At 24.6% G+C, this 19,795-nt stretch overlaps 1 protein-coding gene across 1 annotated transcript in view; it reads left to right on the top strand.

The window, feature by feature from the left end:
- Positions 1-19,795, top strand: part of LOC109600478 (retinal guanylyl cyclase 2) — a 176,264-nt gene that overhangs the window by 124,706 nt on the left and 31,763 nt on the right. Inside the window, exons 9-11 of the mRNA XM_049966423.1 lie at positions 651-810; positions 12,542-12,691; positions 18,908-19,220. Of these exons, the coding sequence (XP_049822380.1) occupies positions 651-810; positions 12,542-12,691; positions 18,908-19,220 (623 nt within the window). The remainder of the gene's footprint in view (positions 1-650; positions 811-12,541; positions 12,692-18,907; positions 19,221-19,795) is intronic.

Genomic DNA, 19,795 nt, shown 5'->3' with positions numbered 1-19,795 from the left:
CATGAGTAATTTCATTGGGAATATAATTATTTTTACATATCCATTCCGGTCATAATTTCATATTGTTTGAATCTCGATATATTGAATACATTGTTGAAATATTTTTTCTCATTTTACTTTCAATTGATTAGTCCAATCTTGCCATGACAAAGAGTAGTAATATGTATATATTTATTTTTCCATTAAATATTCTCGTCTTCTGTAGCTATTTTAGTTTTAGCAGCACACAAAGAGACTACATAAACTTTTTTTTACCAGTTTATCATTTACGAGGACCCCAAGAAAAAACTATTAAATTATTCCCTCCGTTCATTGTTGCAATATCCTCCTTTTGTATGTCTTCACATCTTCATTAAAAATACATTTATGCACAGAAAAAAGATCGGTATCAATATTGATTTTCGTGCAAACTTATCGAAGTACAGCGAGACATGATTTGGAAAAGCTCGCGTAGGAAGGTCCATAAATACATACCATACATATTTATTACCTCGGGGGATAATTTTATCATAACATTCAGAAATAAGCAAATACATTCACTTTGTTGGTGCGAACAAAGCCGACACGACGCCGCAACCGACTTTTAAATAAATTAAACCTTTAATGAAGCCAGAAGGTCGGGCAATGATTATTCCTGTTTTTTTTTGCAGGGCATGAAGTACCTACATTCCACCCCGATCCGGGTGCACGGGTATTTAACGTCCAGGAACTGCGTAATCGACGCCCGTTGGGTGCTTAAGGTCACCGACTACGGACTTCCTGCCTTCTACGAAGCGCAGGGCATACAACCGGCACAGAAAACTGCACGAGGTTTGTGGCTCCCGTCCGTTTTTTGTTGTTGCGTCCGCACCTGAGGGGATTATGGCATTATTATTAATTATTCCGTTTTCCCTTCACTGGCCATTTCTCAATTAAACTAAAACAGGATCCAAGTTATGATTGTTTCATTATCAACTACATTTGCTGCGGATTCCCCGGGGATTACGTTTCCTATTATAATAAGGATTTAAGGATAAATATTGTATTTCCTTGGCCCCAACATTCCACTTACTAATTGCTTCGATGTGAATTTAATGAACTTACAAATGGACTGCGCACGATTTGAGGAGGGAAAAAACGGCTTCGTTAAAACGTAATGGATGAACGGTCGGCGATTCAGTTTGCGTCGATAAACAGAATCATTTACTAGGTTTAATTAAAATAATGTACACTGTTTTGCCGGGGCAAAAGTCGAAGCGGATAAATTAAGCCGGACTTTGAGCATTAATCCTCATTGTTGAGTAAGATTTTACGCTGCTTTATTGCCGTTTCTACGCCGCCATTTATCCGGACGTGCTTGTTGCCATCCGCAAAAATTATTACCCTGTCTTAGTGTGTATTACAACCGCCGCTTGGCACCGGAATTAATGCGAATACTCCGACTGGGGAGTTTTTACGGTCGCGATCGTGGAAGTAAAAGTGCCCATGTGAGAGCGAGTTTGGCAATTGTTGTGCAGCTAATGGCGTGTCACATATTATGTTTGGCCTTATCTTTTCGAAATTTTCCCATTTTGTACGTAAGCGGTTGAGCTAAAGCCGAACGATGTTTCGTCACGATGATAACAATGCCAATTAAGTTTGAATTAATTGAAACTATCGATCAACCTAAGATGGTGCTTTAAACTGCCATCGCAGCTTTTTTGCTTTACTTTCTGATAACGTTAATTTATTTTTTTTTAGTTTGTGAAGCTTCGCTTGGGTTCTATTTATTTTTCTTGTAATATTTTAGTTTCATTAAAATAAAATTTAACTAATTATAATTAGAACTCTCAATTCACCCATAATGGATTTTAAAATTGTGCTTTTTTTGTTGGAAAGTTTGGTACTTAATTGTTTTTGTTCTTGCTTCTTTAGTTTTATACTCGTATATTCTTGTTTCATAATTTTTCAGATCATTTTATCCTCTATTTTTTCAAATGTACACTTTGCCAACAATAATAATCCTTTAAAATCTATCATTTATTAGTTACTTAATGTCTATAATTTATTATTTTTCTCTTTTTTGAAGCTTTATTTAGAATCTATTTTAGAATTTTATTTTCTTGTAATATTTTACTTCCATTGAAACGACCCAAGATGTACTTTTAAGTTGTAACTGCAGCTTTTTCATTGTAATTTATTTTTTGTTCTTGTTTATGAAATTTTGGAATTTAATTATTTTGGTTCTTGTTTTTTAGTTTTATATACTCTTCTTGTTTCATTTTTCATACCATAGTGTCTTTTGATCACCCATTTTACTATTTTCTTTTTTTATTTTTTTGTTATATTTTACTTTCATTAGAATAATTTTTTTTTTATTGAAAATATTTAACAACGTAAGATGTCAAGTCCTTAAATAAGTAATTTCTTAAGCTTTATTATTTTTCTTTTTTTTGGATTTTTGCTTATAATCTATTTTAAAATTTTATTTTTTATAATATTTCAATTTCATTATAATCAAATTTTTTTCTGAAACTATTCAGCCACCTAAGCTGCATTTCTAAATTATATCTGGGGCTATTTTTTTCTTTTTTTACACGTTTAGTTTGTAAAGTTTTCACATTTAATTGATTTGTTTCTTGTTCCCTTAGTTATATATACTCGTATAGTTTTACTGTTTTATTCAATGTATACTTTGTTGAAAAATAATAATTCTTTATCTCTGAATTCACTACTTACTTCATTCTTTTTTTTTTGGATTTTCGCTTACTATCTATTTTAAAATTTTAATTTTGTATAATATTTTACTCCATTATACAACTTTCTTTTTCATTGAATTTTTGAATTCAAGATTTATTTTTAAATTGTATGTATACTCTAATTTCTTTTATCTTTTAGTTTCTAAAGTATTGAATTATTTAGTTTTTTGCTTCTTTAATTTTATATACTCTTGTTTTTTTATTTAGGTCTTAGTATCCTTTGGTCCTCCTTTTTTGCCAATTTTTCAGACGTCTGTTTTGCTAAAAATAATAATACTTTATCTCACATGAATTTCTTAGTTACTTAATGCTTGGTACTTTAATTTTTTATATTTTAATTTCTAAAGCTTTGGCATTTAATTATTTAGTATCTTCTTTCTTAAATTTTCTATTTTACTATTTTGTCAGGTGTATGTTTGTTATTAAGTTTGTTTTTTTTTTTTGAGCTGTGCTGAGAATATATTTCAGAATCTTATTTTTTTATAATATTTCTTTTTCATTAAAAAATTTTTTTTATTGAAACTATTCATCAACCCAATATGTACTTGTAAATTATATTTGGGACTTTTTTGGTTTCTAAAGCTTCCGCATTTAATTCTTGTTGTTTTTTTACTGTTTTATCAAATGTATCTTTGCTAAAAATCTATACTTCTGAATTCATTAGCTTTATAATTTTTCTTTTTTTTTTTGACGTTTGCTTAGAATATATTTTAGAATTTTATTTTTTTTTTAATATTTCACTTCCATTAGATTAAAAAAAGACAAGATGTATATTTAAACTGTACTTGCAGCTCTTTTATTTTAATTTCATTTATAACATATTTTAATTTATAAAGCTTTGGCATTTAATTCTTCTTTCTTTAATTTTCTATTTTACTATTTTTTTAGATGCATACTTTTCTAAAAATAATAATCTATTCATTAAGCTTAACTTTTATTAAGTTTCTTTTCTTTTTTTTTAAGATTTGCTTAGAATATATTTAGAATATTACTTTTTTGTAATCTTCCACGTTCGTTAGAATAAATTTTTTTTATTGAAATTATTCATAAAGCAAAGATGTATTTTTTAATTATATTTGTGTTGTTTTTTGCTTTCTTAAGTTATAAAGCTTTAGGATTTAATTATCTCATTTCTTGTTTCTTTAGTTCTATATACTCTTGTTGTTTCATAATTTTTCAGATTATTATGTCCTTCGACCCTTTATTTTAATATTTTTTACACACATCTCTGAATTCCTTACTTATTTTGTACTTGAGCTTTAATATTTTTCTTTTTTTTTGGACTTTTGCTTAGAATCTATTTTAGAAATTTTCAAGTAAATTTGGAACAATAAATATAATTTACTGTAAAGTGAAATAAATACTTAAAGTATTATAAAAAAGAACTACTTATTTTATTAAAATCATAAAAATTAAAAATACTTAATGTAGAATACCGAAAAAAAAAATTATTTAAAGTATATATGAATATTCAAATTTGAATAACATTGACAGTCACTGTTTAAATATAATTTAATATAAAATATTATTAGTAAATATTCCAAAACAATTAAAACTTTTTAAATAAATTTACTATATTATATATTTTATTTTATTATTTAAAAGAAAATCAAAATTAGTTAATATTAAATAAATTAAATTAAATAAATATATTTATTTCATAAAAAAATCTCACATTTAATTTACTACAAAGTGAAATAATTAATTAAAATAGGTATTTTGCTATTTAAATTATAATCTAAAAAGGACATGTAATTTTTAAAATATTAACTAATTAAAATTATGTAAAACTTTTAAAATTATCATACCTTTTAATATTACAGAAGTTCATTGATATTAAAAATTTGAAATGTTATCTATAAAACTATATAACATATTAATAATATTTACAAACGATGTCGAATTAATAAATTTACAATTACAATTAATTTTAAATGCGCATTCGCCATATTTTAAACTCTTAAATGAATTTGTTACTTACTTGAACGAACCTTCATTTACTCTATTATTTTCATTTTTTTGAACAAATTTTAAGCTTAAATATTTTAACTAGATTTATAATTTTCAGAAAATACTTGTTTAATGTATAAAAAGTGTACATTATTTATTTTTTCATCACAATAATTGTGTAAATATTATAACAGGATCTCAATCAATTAATATTGCTAATTATTCACATTTATTTATTATTAAATTTTTTAATTTATGAATTCTTCTTTTAGTATACAGCAACATATAATTCTAAGGCTAAGGCCCCATCTCAGTTTTATTTGCAGTAGAAATATTGACTTTTATTTATTCTAGATGATTGCCAGAGCTTAATATTAATAATGTGCTTACGCATTTATTTTCTTAAAAAGTTACATCTCAACCGATAAATTGAAAGGTTGAAAGGTTGAAAATTGACTGGCAAAAAAGTAAGGGGTAAATATTGACGGAAGATTCATTAAGCCGTTGATTGTTGGCATCGTGAGGCACGGTGCATTAATTTACGCGTTATTTTTTGTCATCGTCGGGGTTGTATTAACGTAAATCAAGAATTCCTGGATTCTAATATTTAATTTAGCATCTGTCAAACCGCCGCGCCCAAATTTTCACCGTTCATTAGTCTGGAAACTCGTCCCGCCGTGTTTCCAACTTTATTTGCATTGCTAATTGATTTTCAGATTTACAATTGGCCTTTTATTTACATTTCATTTCGTAATATCTACATTCGGGGCGGCGGGGGAGGTGTCCCATGAAAAAGTCTTGCTTTAAATTATAAAATCATGTGTTATATAAATGGAAACATTCACATTATGATAAAATATATTAACTGTCAACGGGGCGTTGGAAACAACAATTTAACTTATTTTATATTGGCATCAAGTTTCCGCGATTCATTATCAGTTAGCGGTTATTTGTGTTTGGGGCGAACAATAAACCCCCGAGAGTCAGTCGATAGTTTAGACAACTAAAACAACGGCGGTAACGAATGTTTGTTTACGGAATGAATGCCGATCAAAATTCACGCACTTCTATACTTTGCGATGTAATTAGAAGCCCGGGAACATGATTAATAACGTTAATTTGTCGATTCGCAGCCACCCAAAAGTGAACTTTTGCCTTTTCGCGATGGATATTGCTGTTTACGGTTTCCGTTTACTGCCTATATATCACTGGAAGGGCCTTTCACAAACTGTATTTTGATATTTGTTTCGAATTTTTCGTGTTGGAAAGTTTTTGGCTGCGCAACTATGATGCAGCTGCTATAAATAATTTTCAATTAGCCCATAAAAATTATCAAAATTTTGTCAATTGAAATAAAAAAAAGTATAAAAAAAATTAGAAATATTACACAAATATTACCGAAATATGAAAAGGCCAAAAAGTGAAAATTCATAAATGGTACATCAAAGTACACATAAATTGTGAATGAAAAATTGTTTATCTAATTAATTTTGAAATCCTCTGAAATTATAAAAGCACATCATTTTTTTGTTCGAAATTATACCAAATTACTGCAAAATTTTTAATTGAATATAATATTTATTAATAATATTTTTTATTATTTTATATTTAAACAATATTTACTTTACATACTACATTAAATATTTTAAATTTTATATTATAATTAATATTTATTTTAATAATATTATATTAATAATAAATTGTGAATTATATTAAAAAAAGATGTTTTGCCTAATTTTGAGCTAAATTAACTTCTTATTTAAGTAAGTTGTAGAGGCATTTAAATACAAAATTCTAAATTTTATTTATATATCTAAATAACATGTTTTTATCATTAATTTTATTATATAATTTTTTATTATAAATAATTATTATTTTAATAGTTTCAAACCAATTGTACTTTTAGTTAAAATTAGCTTTTTGATAATATTTAATGTTTTAAAAATTATATTATTTTATTACATAACAGTGTTTTATTTATTTTAATTAAATCTTAATTTAAATCTCAAAATAAATACTTTAATTATTTCATTTCGGATTTTCTTAATTTTATTTATTATGCTAAAGCTTTAGCAAGTAAAGGAGAAAAGAAATTAAAACAATTAATAGAAAGTAGAATTTAGTAAAAATATATCTACTTTGACAATTACATAAAGTTTCAAAATCAATCAGTAATAAATAAACTTAAGCATATTTTAAATTAATTAAAAAAATAGTACGACTAATTTACCAAAAAATTAAATAAATGTTTAAAGTAAATGATATTTTTATTAATTTAGCATTTAAATTTTATTTATTTGATATTATTTGAAACTTTGAGAATAAATTAAAATAATAAATAAAAATAACTTGCTTATTTAAAAAAATCAGTTATTAAATAATTAATAAAATTAATTTAAAAAAATATTATTTTAATAAATAAATATGAATTAATTTTATTGTTAATATGTATTAAATTCCTCTAAAATTGTTATCCCTTGATTATTTAATATAATTTTATAATTAATCAAATACATATTAAATAAAATTAAAATTATTTTTTAAAAATACATTATTTTAATAAATAAATATAATTTAAAACCTTTAGTGTATTATATGTGAAAAAATAATATTTAATGTATTATAAATATTCTTTAAAAATAAAATAATAAAAAATATAATATATTCCCAAAAAAAATTGCTTTGATTATTTAATAGAATTTCAAAATTAATCAGTATTAAATAAAAAAGAGATTATTTATTATTAAAATTAAATTATTAATAATTCATTATTAAAATTTATTTAAAAATTAATTAACTATAAATAAAATAAAAAATAATTTGATTTAACAAACAAAAATTTTTAAATAATATAAACAAATAACAATTAATTATGATTATAAATTTTATAGTATGCATGAAAAAATTAATATTAATAATTGATTAAGTAATTGCTTTGATTATTTAATAGAATTTCAAAATTAATCAGTATTAAATAAAATTAAGATTATTTATTATTAAAATTAAATTATTAATAATTCATTATTAAAATTTATTTAAAAATTAATTAACTATAAATAAAATAAAAAATAATTTGATTTAACAAACAAAAACTATTAAATAATATAAACAAATAACAATTAATTATGATTATAAATTTTATAGTATGCATGAAAAAATTAATATTAATAATTGATTATTATTAATAATCAAATTAATTAATTAATAATAAAAAATGTACACAATGCAATTATATATTTGTTATTCAAAATATAAATAAATAAAATATGAATATACCTTTTAAAAAACCGAATTTTATAATATTTACTAATATGATGCATATAAAAAAGTAATATATAAAGTAAATAACTAATATTTTAAAATGAAATATAAATATTCTTATAATATCGTGATAATATAAAAATATTAGACAATTTTTTTTATTATTTTGTAAATGCATTATGAAAAACTGGAAATAATATTGGGTACAAATAAATTAATGCAAATTTTATTATTTTAATACACAACAATTGTAAAAAATTACATATTAAAATTAATTTATGATACAGAATAAATGTCAAATAAATAATAAATATTTAATATTATTAATTAATTTACAACATATATCTGCTAAATACTCAAATTTAGATAACCCTATGTAGCCATTGTTTTAATATAAATTGATAAAAAATATTATTAGTAAATAATATTATCTAAAAACTTTTGAATAATTTCCAACATAAAAATAGAATAAAAGTATAATTCTTTTATTACGTGACAAAATTTCAAAAATTATACAATAAAAAAATTAAATATAATTTTATTTAATTAAAAAAATATGACATTTAATTTACTACTAAGTTATTATTTAAAGTAAAAATTGTTTTAATTTTTTACATTTAAATTAAAGTCTGATTAAATATAAAAAGGAGCTTTAAAACAAAATAAAAATACAATTTTTTATTAATCAAAAAATTATATATATAAATTAAATACTAAACACTTATATATTTGACAAAATATGATCATAATAAATTCATCATTTTATCTTTCCATGTAAAGTTGGAAATAATATGTATGTATGAAAAAATAAAAATTTATTAAAATTTGGTAAAAGATTTCTAGTTATAAGCTTTAAATTATAAGTTTTAAATTAAAATCTAATTTAAAAAAAAATACACAATGTCATTTTAAAAAACTGAATTTTATAATGATATGATGAATATGATACATATAAAAAGTAATATATTAATATATGAAGTAAATAACTAATATTTTAAAAAGAAATATATTATCTTATAATATAGTGAAAGTAAAAAAATAGTCAATTTTCTTTATTTTGTTTTAATTTCAAAATTAATCAATAATACATTAAATTAAAATTATTTTGGTTTAATAAAACAATATTATATTATTATATTATATAAAACACTCATTTGTGACAAAATTAAATAGATATTTAAAGTAAAAGATTTTTTTATTATTTGATATTGTTTGAAAATTAATGGTAAATAAAATTAGAAATAAAATAGTTTATTTTGTTTAGACACAAAGTATGAAAATTAATAAAAATTATGTTTCTTTGCCACCGAAATTAATTTTGGCCACAAACACCGGGTTCTATCTCACCGAACGGAGGAAAGGGGTCGCATTTTAAAAATATTGCACGCCACATCAGAAAACATCAGAAACGAAACGCCCCAAGATTAATGTGCCCGCATCCAGGAATCCGGCATCGGATTATGCCGACGTCGAAAGTTCAAATAAATGTCGTGCGGTCGAAACACGTGCCGGATCCGTAATCGAGTACGTACAATTTCTGGAGCGGATGCCCGTTAATTATCTGATAAATTCGCAATTATCGGGGCTCCATCGAAATTTGTTAATTGAAGTGTTTAGTCAAACACGGCACCGCAAATTAACGCAATTAATTGTAAATTATATTTCAGTCGGGCCCGAATTAAATTCGAACGAATACGAATATTCAATTTGACGGCGCGAATTGAAAAAATAATTACGCCCAAATTGATTTTTATTAATATAAATTCGGAATTGACAGCGGAGTGAATTTTCATGTATTTGACGGGGAGAATTTAGAATTTATGTGGAATGTGTGTACGTATTAATATTGAACATGCATATAAATCATGTGGTTTTATTCATTCGCACCAATATTATTTTCAATTTTACATGGAAAGATAAAATCATGAATTTACTATAATCGTATTTTGTCAAATATATATTTATAATATAAAATATCTTTTATTTTTTTAATTGGAAGTATTCGATTCATATATTTTAATACTTTAAATATTTATTTAATTTTATAGTAAATTAAATGTCATTTATATAATTTATAATTAAATAAATTTATTATTGTATAATTTTTAAATTTTGTCACATAATCAAAGAAGATACATTATACTTTTTGTTGAAAATTATGTCACTAAATTCTCTTCAAAAGTTTTAAGACAATATTATTTTTTACTAATAATATTTTTTATCAATTTATATACCTTAAACAATGACTATATGGGGTTATTTAAATTTGAGTATTTATCAGATATATAATGTAAATTAATTTTTCCTTATACATTGTATTAAATATTTTTTTGTTTGACATTTATTCTTTATCATCATTTATATATTAATTTTAATATATAATTTTTTATAATAGTTATATATTATAATAATAAAATTTGTATTAATTTATTTGTACCATTATTTCCAATTTTACATAATACATTTGCAAAATAATAAACAAAATTGTCTATTTTTTATATTTTCACAATATTATAAGATAATATTTATATTTCATTTTAAAATATTAGTTGTTTACTTTATATATTAATATACTTTTTATATGTATTATATTAGTAAATATTATAAAATTCAGTTTTTTAAAGGTATATTAATTTTTTCATACAGTATACTAATGTTTTAAATTATATCCATTTTTTAAACAATTATAATTTTTAACATTAATTTAAATATAAAAAAGTTATAATCATAATTAATAGTTATTTATTTATATTAATTAAAAGTTTGTTTTCGTTAAATCAAATTATTTTTTTCTTTATTTATAATAAAAAATTTATATTTACAGTTAGTAGTTTTTTATATATATTCTTTAATAGTTTTTTTTTATTAAATCAAATTATTTTTTATTTTATTTATAATTAATTAATATTGAAATAAATTTTAATAATAAATCATTAATAATTTAATTTTAATAATAAATAATCTTAATTGTATTTAACATTGATTAATTTTGAAATTCTATCAAATAATCAAATAATCAAAGCAAATATTTGGGAAATATATAATTTTTTTTTTACATATATTACACTAAATTTAATTTTTAAAAAATAATTTTAATTTTATTTAATATTGATTAATTGTAAAATTGTAATAAATAATCAAAACAGATCAATTTTAGAGGAATTTAGTACTTATTAACAATAAAATTAATAATAATATTCATATTATTAAAATAATAATTTTTATAATTAATTTTATTAATTTATTATTTTAATGAACATTTTCAAATAATGTCAAATAATCAAAACGGGTTTTAATTTAATTAATTTAAAATGTGCTTAAGTTTATTTATTACTGATTAATTTTTAAATTTTATCCAATAATTAAAATATTTTAGATATTTTTTATGAAATTATACTTCCTAACAATATTTTTTATTAATTAATATATAACTTTTAATTATATAATACGTATAAAATAGTTGAATTTTTTATAAACCAAATTATTGTTAATTTTATTTATTATTTTCAAACAATATCAAATAATCAACCAAATTTTAATAATAAAAAATCTTTTACTTTAAATATTATTTATTTAATTTTGTCGCAAATTAGTGGTATATATTGTTTTATTAAATTAAAATAATTTTAATTTAATTGATTAATTTTGAAATTTTGTATATATCTAAATATTTTAAATTTTATTTATTTATTTTTTAATAATATATTTTATAATTAATTTTTATTTATAATTTAAAGTTAGTGATAATATTAATTTTGCCAATTATAGTAAAATAATATTAGTTTATAATATCATTGTTAAATACAATATTTATATTCAATATTTAATAAATATTAATTATTCTACTTCTAATTATTTTTATATTTAATAATAAATATTTAATTTAATTGGCACATTTATTATTTACTTTTAGTTTAGTTTTTTATTAAATAATATAAAGTAATAATGTAATAAACCCAAATAAAAACTACTACTGTATAATTTTAATAGTGTATTTATGTCCAAATAAACTAATTAATTAATTAAAGTTTGGATATTTCTTAATAAGAGGATTCTGTATCTTCTAATTCTCTTTGCAATTTTTCAAAGAAACGTCACTTGATGATATATTTAATTAATTTTCTATAACAAAAAATAATTATACCTCTGCTCTTCGATTTTTATCAGTTTAACTACATAACAAGACCCAGTTTATATACTTTTTACTTTAATTCACTCTCTATTACGTATTTTATAGCCCATAAACCTTCACTGCAGTTTACGGTCCACGATATGACACGTACTAGATGTAAAAATGTTCATTTAGTCAAATATGTCATAAAATTTAGGGCAGTTATTGTCTTCAAAATTATTATATTTTATATTGCCGTTCAGATCGTACTTGACCGTTTAGTTATATAGTCCAGCAATTCCACACAATGTCCATTCATTCCATGATCTAAAATCTCACAAAATTTTCCACTGAACGAACCAAAGTAATATTTTATAAAAATTAAAATTGACGTTTTAAACGACATAAATTCAGGCCGTAATCCCCACAAAGCAGTTCCAAATTGAAGCAAAAAAAAAAAACTTGGAACATCACATTCATTCCATTCCTACTTAATTTCCAGAGCTGTTGTGGACCGCGCCGGAGTTATTGCGACACGCCAGCCTCAGGAAGAAGGGGACGCAGCCCGGAGACGTTTACTCGTTCGGGATTATCGTGCAGGAGGTCGTGGTGAGGGGCGAGCCTTTTTGTATGCTCGCACTCACGCCAGAAGGTTAGTAATCTGCTAGATGAATGTGTCGGGATGCTTGCAGCTTTTGCTCCGACGTACACGGGGCCGACTCTCTCCCCCGGATAAATTGCAGGCGGTGTACGAGTCGAATAATGGCGGAAACTGGAAAGTGCGCTTCGTTGAATGTTTCAAGATTACGGTTACGTAAAGATGGGTTCCGACGATTTAGGTGTGCCGTTGTTCAATGGCGATTAGAAGATTGATGTTTGAATTAATCCGGCCGGAAGGGAAAAGATTACCGATACCTCATAATAAAATGTAAAAAATTTCATTACATAAATAAAAAACGCAAACAGTATATGTATTCATTGATCCATGGCAAGATAAAATGAAACAATGAAAAAAACAGAATCCAATTTGAAAAACAGACTAAAAGAACATAATAAATCCATTACTCAAAACAAATATTCCACCGGTATTTCCGAACATGGTTTAAATTCAAAACATTGGATATCTGATAAATTTGAATTTCTATCTTTAGAAAACAAAGTTCATAAACCACATTTGTTTCAACGTCAGCGTTTTATCAAACTTTTATTATATATAAGTAGGTCTGTTCTTGAATAAATTTAACATCACTTCCTGCAGTTTAAATTTTTTTCAAGCTTATGTAAAATCCATTAATTACTTCTTCTTAATTTAAAGAAAGAAGGATGACTTCCCATTTTAAATTTAATTAATTTGAAAGAAGTTAGTAAAACATCTAGAATCTAGAAAAAGTGGAACTATTAATATATTTAAAAGAAGAAGGCTACTTCTGGTTAAAAAGGAGGATATTTATATTTCAGATTTAATTATTTTGAAAGACGATAGTAAAATATCTTTTAATAGAAAGTGTCCTTATCATATTTCCAAACATATTAATATATCTAAAAGAAAAAGATATACATCTAGAAGAAGAAGGATATTTCTAAGTAAAGGAAGAAAAACATTTATATTTTAGAAGTAATTAATGTAGAAGAAGTTAATAAATAATCAGTTTCTAGTAGAGAGAGTTTATTGTTTCACTGTCATGCATTTAAAATTATTAATATATTTAAAAGAAGAGTAGTGGAAGAAAGTAATTTCTATTTTAGATTTAATTAATTTGAAATAAATTAGAAAAACATCTTTTAATAGAAATAGTTTATTGCTTTACTGTCACTAAAACTAAAGAAGAAGACAACTTCTGAGTAAAGGAGGAAAACCATTTCTATTTTACATTTCATTAATTTGAAAGAAATTAGTAAAACACCTTTTAGTATAAAGAATTTAGAGTTCCTCTATCAAATGTTCAACACTATCAAGATATCTAGAAGAAGATGGTTACTTCTTAGTAAAGGAAGGAAGACATTTCTATTTTAGATGTAATTAATGTAAAAGAAGTTCACCTTCTAGTAAAAAGAATTTATTGTTCCGTTGTCATGTATTTGAAACTATCAATATATTTACAAGAAAAAGACAACTTTTGAGTAAAGGAAAGAAGATATTTCTATTTTAGATTTAATTTATTTGAAAGAAATTAGTAAAACACCTTTTAATACAAAGAGTTTAGAGTTCCTCTGTCAAATATTCTAAACTATCAAGATATTTAGAAGAAGGAGGATACTTCTGAGTAAAGGAAGGAAGACATTTCTATTTTAGATGTAATTAATGTAGAAGAAGTTGGTAAATCACCTTCTAGTAAAAAGAATTTATTGTTCCATTGTCATGTATTCGAAACTATTAATATATTTACAAGAAAAAGACAACTTCTGAGTAAAGGAAAGGAGATATTTCTATTTTAGATTTAATTTATTTGAAAGAAATTAGTAAAACACATTTTAGTACAAAGAGTTTAGAGTTCCTATGTCAAATATTCTAAACTATCAAGATATTTAGAAGAAGAAGGATACTTCTGAGTAAAGGAATGAAGACATTTCTGATTTAGATGTAATTAATGTAAAAGAAGTTGGTAAATCACCTTCTAGTAAAAAGAATTTAGTGTTCCATTGTCATGTATTCGAAACTATTAATATATTTACAAGAAAAAAACAACTTTTCAGTAAAGGAAAGGAGATATTTCTATTTTGGATTTAATTTATTTGAAAGAAATTAGTAAATCGCCTTTTAGTACAAAGAGTTTAGAGTTTCTCTGTCAAATATTCAAAACTATCAAGATATTTAGAAGAAGAAGGCTACTTCTGAGTAAAGGAAGGAAGACATTTCTATTTTAGATGTAATTAATGTAAAAGAAGTTCACCTTCTAGTAAAAAGAATTTATTGTTCCATTGTCATGTATTCGAAACTATTAATATATTTACAAGAAAAAAACAACTTCTCAGTAAAGGAAAGGAGATATTTCTATATTAGATTTAATTTATTTGAAAGAAATTAGTAAAACACCTTTTAATACAAAGAGTTTAGAGTTCCTCTGTCAAATATTCTAAACTATCAAGATATTTAGAAGAAGGAGGATACTTCTGAGTAAAGGAAGGAAGACATTTCTGTTTTAGATGTAATTAATGTAGAAGTTGGTAAATCACCTTCTAGTAAAAAGAATTTATTGTTCCATTGTCATGTATTCGAAACTATTAATATATTTACAAGAAAAGAACAACTTCTCAGTGAAGGAAAGGAGATATTTCTATTTTAGATTTAATTTATTTGAAAGAAATTAGTAAAACACATTTTAGTACAAAGAGTTTAGAGTTCCTATGTCAAATATTCTAAACTATCAAGATATTTAGAAGAAGAAGGATACTTCTGAGTAAAGGAATGAAGACATTTCTGATTTAGATGTAATTAATGTAAAAGAAGTTGGTAAATCACCTTCTAGTAAAAAGAATTTAGTGTTCCATTGTCATGTATTCGAAACTATTAATATATTTACAAGAAAAAAACAACTTTTCAGTAAAGGAAAGGAGATATTTCTATTTTAGATTTAATTTATTTGAAAGAAATTAGTAAATCGCCTTTTAGTACAAAGAGTTTAGAGTTTCTCTGTCAAATATTCAAAACTATCAAGATATTTAGAAGAAGAAGGCTACTTCTGAGTAAAGGAAGGAAGACATTTCTATTTTAGATGTAATTAATGTAAAAGAAGTTCACCTTCTAGTAAAAAGAATTTATTGTTCCATTGTCATGTATTCGAAACTATTAATATATTTACAAGAAAAAAACAACTTCTCAGTAAAGGAAAGGAGATATTTCTATATTAGATTTAATTTATTTGAAAGAAATTAGTAAAACACCTTTTAATACAAAGAGTTTAGAGTTCCTCTGTCAAATATTCTAAACTATCAAGATATTTAGAAGAAGGAGGATACTTCTGAGTAAAGGAAGGAAGACATTTCTGTTTTAGATGTAATTAATGTAGAAGTTGGTAAATCACCTTCTAGTAAAAAGAATTTATTGTTCCATTGTCATGTATTCGAAACTATTAATATATTTACAAGAAAAGAACAACTTCTCAGTGAAGGAAAGGAGATATTTCTATTTTAGATTTAATTTATTTGAAAGAAATTAGTAAAACACATTTTAGTACAAAGAGTTTAGAGTTCCTATGTCAAATATTCTAAACTATCAAGATATTTAGAAGAAGAAGGATACTTCTGAGTAAAGGAATGAAGACATTTCTGATTTAGATGTAATTAATGTAAAAGAAGTTGGTAAATCACCTTCTAGTAAAAAGAATTTAGTGTTCCATTGTCATGTATTCGAAACTATTAATATATTTACAAGAAAAAAACAACTTTTCAGTAAAGGAAAGGAGATATTTCTATTTTAGATTTAATTTATTTGAAAGAAATTAGTAAATCGCCTTTTAGTACAAAGAGTTTAGAGTTTCTCTGTCAAATATTCAAAACTATCAAGATATTTAGAAGAAGAAGGCTACTTCTGAGTAAAGGAAGGAAGACATTTCTATTTTAGATGTAATTAATGTAAAAGAAGTTCACCTTCTAGTAAAAAGAATTTATTGTTCCATTGTCATGTATTCGAAACTATTAATATATTTACAAGAAAAAAACAACTTCTCAGTAAAGGAAAGGAGATATTTCTATATTAGATTTAATTTATTTGAAAGAAATTAGTAAAACACCTTTTAATACAAAGAGTTTAGAGTTCCTCTGTCAAATATTCTAAACTATCAAGATATTTAGAAGAAGGAGGATACTTCTGAGTAAAGGAAGGAAGACATTTCTGTTTTAGATTTAATTTATTTGAAAGAAATTAGTAAATCGCCTTTTAGTACAAAGAGTTTAGAGTTTCTCTGTCAAATATTCAAAACTATCAAGATATTTAGAAGAAGAAGGCTACTTCTAAGTAAAGGAAGGAAGACATTTCTATTTTAGATATAATTAATGTAAAAGAAGTTCACCTTCTAGTAAAAAGAATTTATTGTTCCATTGTCATGTATTCGAAACTATTAATATATTTACAAGAAAAAAACAACTTCTCAGTAAAGGAAAGGAGATATTTCTATATTAGATTTAATTTATTTGAAAGAAATTAGTAAAACACCTTTTAATACAAAGAGTTTAGAGTTCCTCTGTCAAATATTCTAAACTATCAAGATATTTAGAAGAAGGAGGATACTTCTGAGTAAAGGAAGGAAGACATTTCTGTTTTAGATGTAATTAATGTAGAAGTTGGTAAATCACCTTCTAGTAAAAAGAATTTATTGTTCCATTGTCATGTATTCGAAACTATTAATATATTTACAAGAAAAGAACAACTTCTCAGTGAAGGAAAGGAGATATTTCTATTTTAGATTTAATTTATTTGAAAGAAATTAAAATCGCCTTTTAGTACAAAGAGTTTAGAGTTCCTCTGTCAAATATTAAAAACTATCAAGATATTTAGAAGAAGAAGGCTACTTCTGAGTAAAGGAAGGAAGACATTTCTATTTTAGATGTAATTAATGTAAAAGAAGTTGGTAAATCACCTTCTAGTAAAAAGAATTTATTGTTCCATTGTCATGTATTCGAAAATATTAATATATTTACAAGAAGAACACAACTTCTGAGTAAAAGAAATTTCTATTTTAGTAAAACACCTTTTAGTACAAAGAGTTTAGAGTTTCCCTGTCAAATATTCAAAACTATCAAGATATTTAGAAGAAGAAGGCTACTTCTGAGTAAAGTAAGGAAGACATTTCTATTTTAGATTTAATTTATTTAAAAGAAATTAGTAAAACACCTTTTAGTAGAAAAAGTTTAGAGTTCTTCTGTCAAATACTCACACTATTAAAACATCTAGAAGAAGAAAACTACTTCTGAGTAAAGGAAGGAAGACATTTCTATTTTAGAAGTAATAAATGTAAAAGAAGTTGTTCCACTGTCATGTATTCGAAACTATTAATATTTCTAAAGGAAGAAGCTATTTCGGGGAAGAGGAAGAAATACATTTCTGTTTTAGATTTAATTAATCTAGTAGAAATTAGTAAAACACTTTTTAGTAAAATGAGTTTCTTCGTCAAATATTCAAATCTATCAAGACATCTAAAAGAAGAAAGATGCTTCTGAGGAAAGGGAAGAAGATATTTCTATTTTATATTTAATTAATTTGAAAAAAGTTAGTAAAACAAAATTTAGTAGAAAAAATTAGTTTAATTTTAAATTTCAATTTTAAATATAATTAATTTGAAAAACGTTGGTAAAACTATATATTATGGAAACAGTTTTATTATTAATAAGTAAGCCTGTTCTTGAATAAATTTAACATAATTTGCTGCAGTTGAAATTTCAACTTCATTAAGCTTAAGTATTCTACATGTACAATTCATTAATTGCTCTTCGTAACTCAATCCCATCTGTATCTATGTTTTATGTACATTGTCTATTGACATTTCACATGTGCACTTTACGCTGTTGGATTAGCAGTAATAGTTACTCAACTAAAAGTGTTCCTGGTAAGTCTATTGCAATTCACTAATGCTCGAGCAGAGCTTTGCGAGACATGTCTAGAATTGCTAAATTAATTAAAATAGTGTAACCCGATGAATAGGTGAGTTACAATTTGTGTTAGACGTGATTTCATACAGTCGCTTCTATGTGGATTTTGCGTTTCCAACGTTAAATACTAACGACCTTATTATTTATAAATGGAACTTATTCATCTCAACTTCATACGTTCCTTAGAAAATTGTACGGATAATCTTGAATTTATAACAAGACAAGTTTACGCTCCAACTCTAACAAGCTAATGCGTGCATATCGTATGGTTGTTTATTTGCAGAAATAATAGAAAAAGTGAAGCGACCGCCACCGCTAATTAGACCGTCGGTGAGCAAAGGAGCGGCGCCTCCGGAGGCGATAAACATCATGCGCCAATGCTGGGCCGAACAGGCCGAGCTGCGACCGGACTTCAACGCCGTCCACGACCAATTCAAAAAGCTGAACCACGGCAGGAAGGTCAACATCGTCGACACCATGTTCCAGATGCTGGAGAAGTACTCGAACAACTTGGAGGAGCTGATCAGGGAACGGACGGAGCAGCTCGATATCGAAAAGAAGAAGACTGAGCAGCTGCTTAACAGGATGTTACCCAGGTGATCACCCAATTAGATAACCAAACTGGTCCCTGTTTTTCTAGTTTAAAAACTTTGGAATTATTGGAAATGGTAGACAATAAAAGGACGGTCGATAATAACACAGAAAAACAATGTTATTCAATTTCGTACGAACTACCGAAACTTTCTTTAATACCAGATGAAAAAATATTTTAACGTCGCCACTTTTTACGAACCACAATAAAACTGGCGATTTTTATTTAACCGTCTAGCCGAGACATAAATAAAACAGTTCCAATTAACATACAGTCAAAGCGAAATGGTTGCTGCAATTAAACAAATAGTCCGACTACATAATCGGACACCCGCCACGATATTTGCAGATGCGAAAGGTAAAGGGCGCCCGGAATAATTTATTCCCACGTTAATTTGTAAGAGAGCATCAAGGGGGCGAAAGCCGCAACCAAACAAATGTACCCGAAATTAATTATCGCGTTTACGAAACTTTTACCTTGCCGCGTAAACAAGGATTTCTTTAATCGTTTTCTAAACTGAAACCATTGTTTAGAGATCAGCCTCCCCTTTGAGTATCATAATTTGTGTTACTTAAGGAC

This window comes from Aethina tumida, chromosome 4 (genome assembly GCF_024364675.1).
Source record: "Aethina tumida isolate Nest 87 chromosome 4, icAetTumi1.1, whole genome shotgun sequence".
Lineage (NCBI taxonomy): Eukaryota > Metazoa > Arthropoda > Insecta > Coleoptera > Nitidulidae > Aethina > Aethina tumida.
This window is presented reverse-complemented; position numbering and strand designations above follow the sequence as displayed.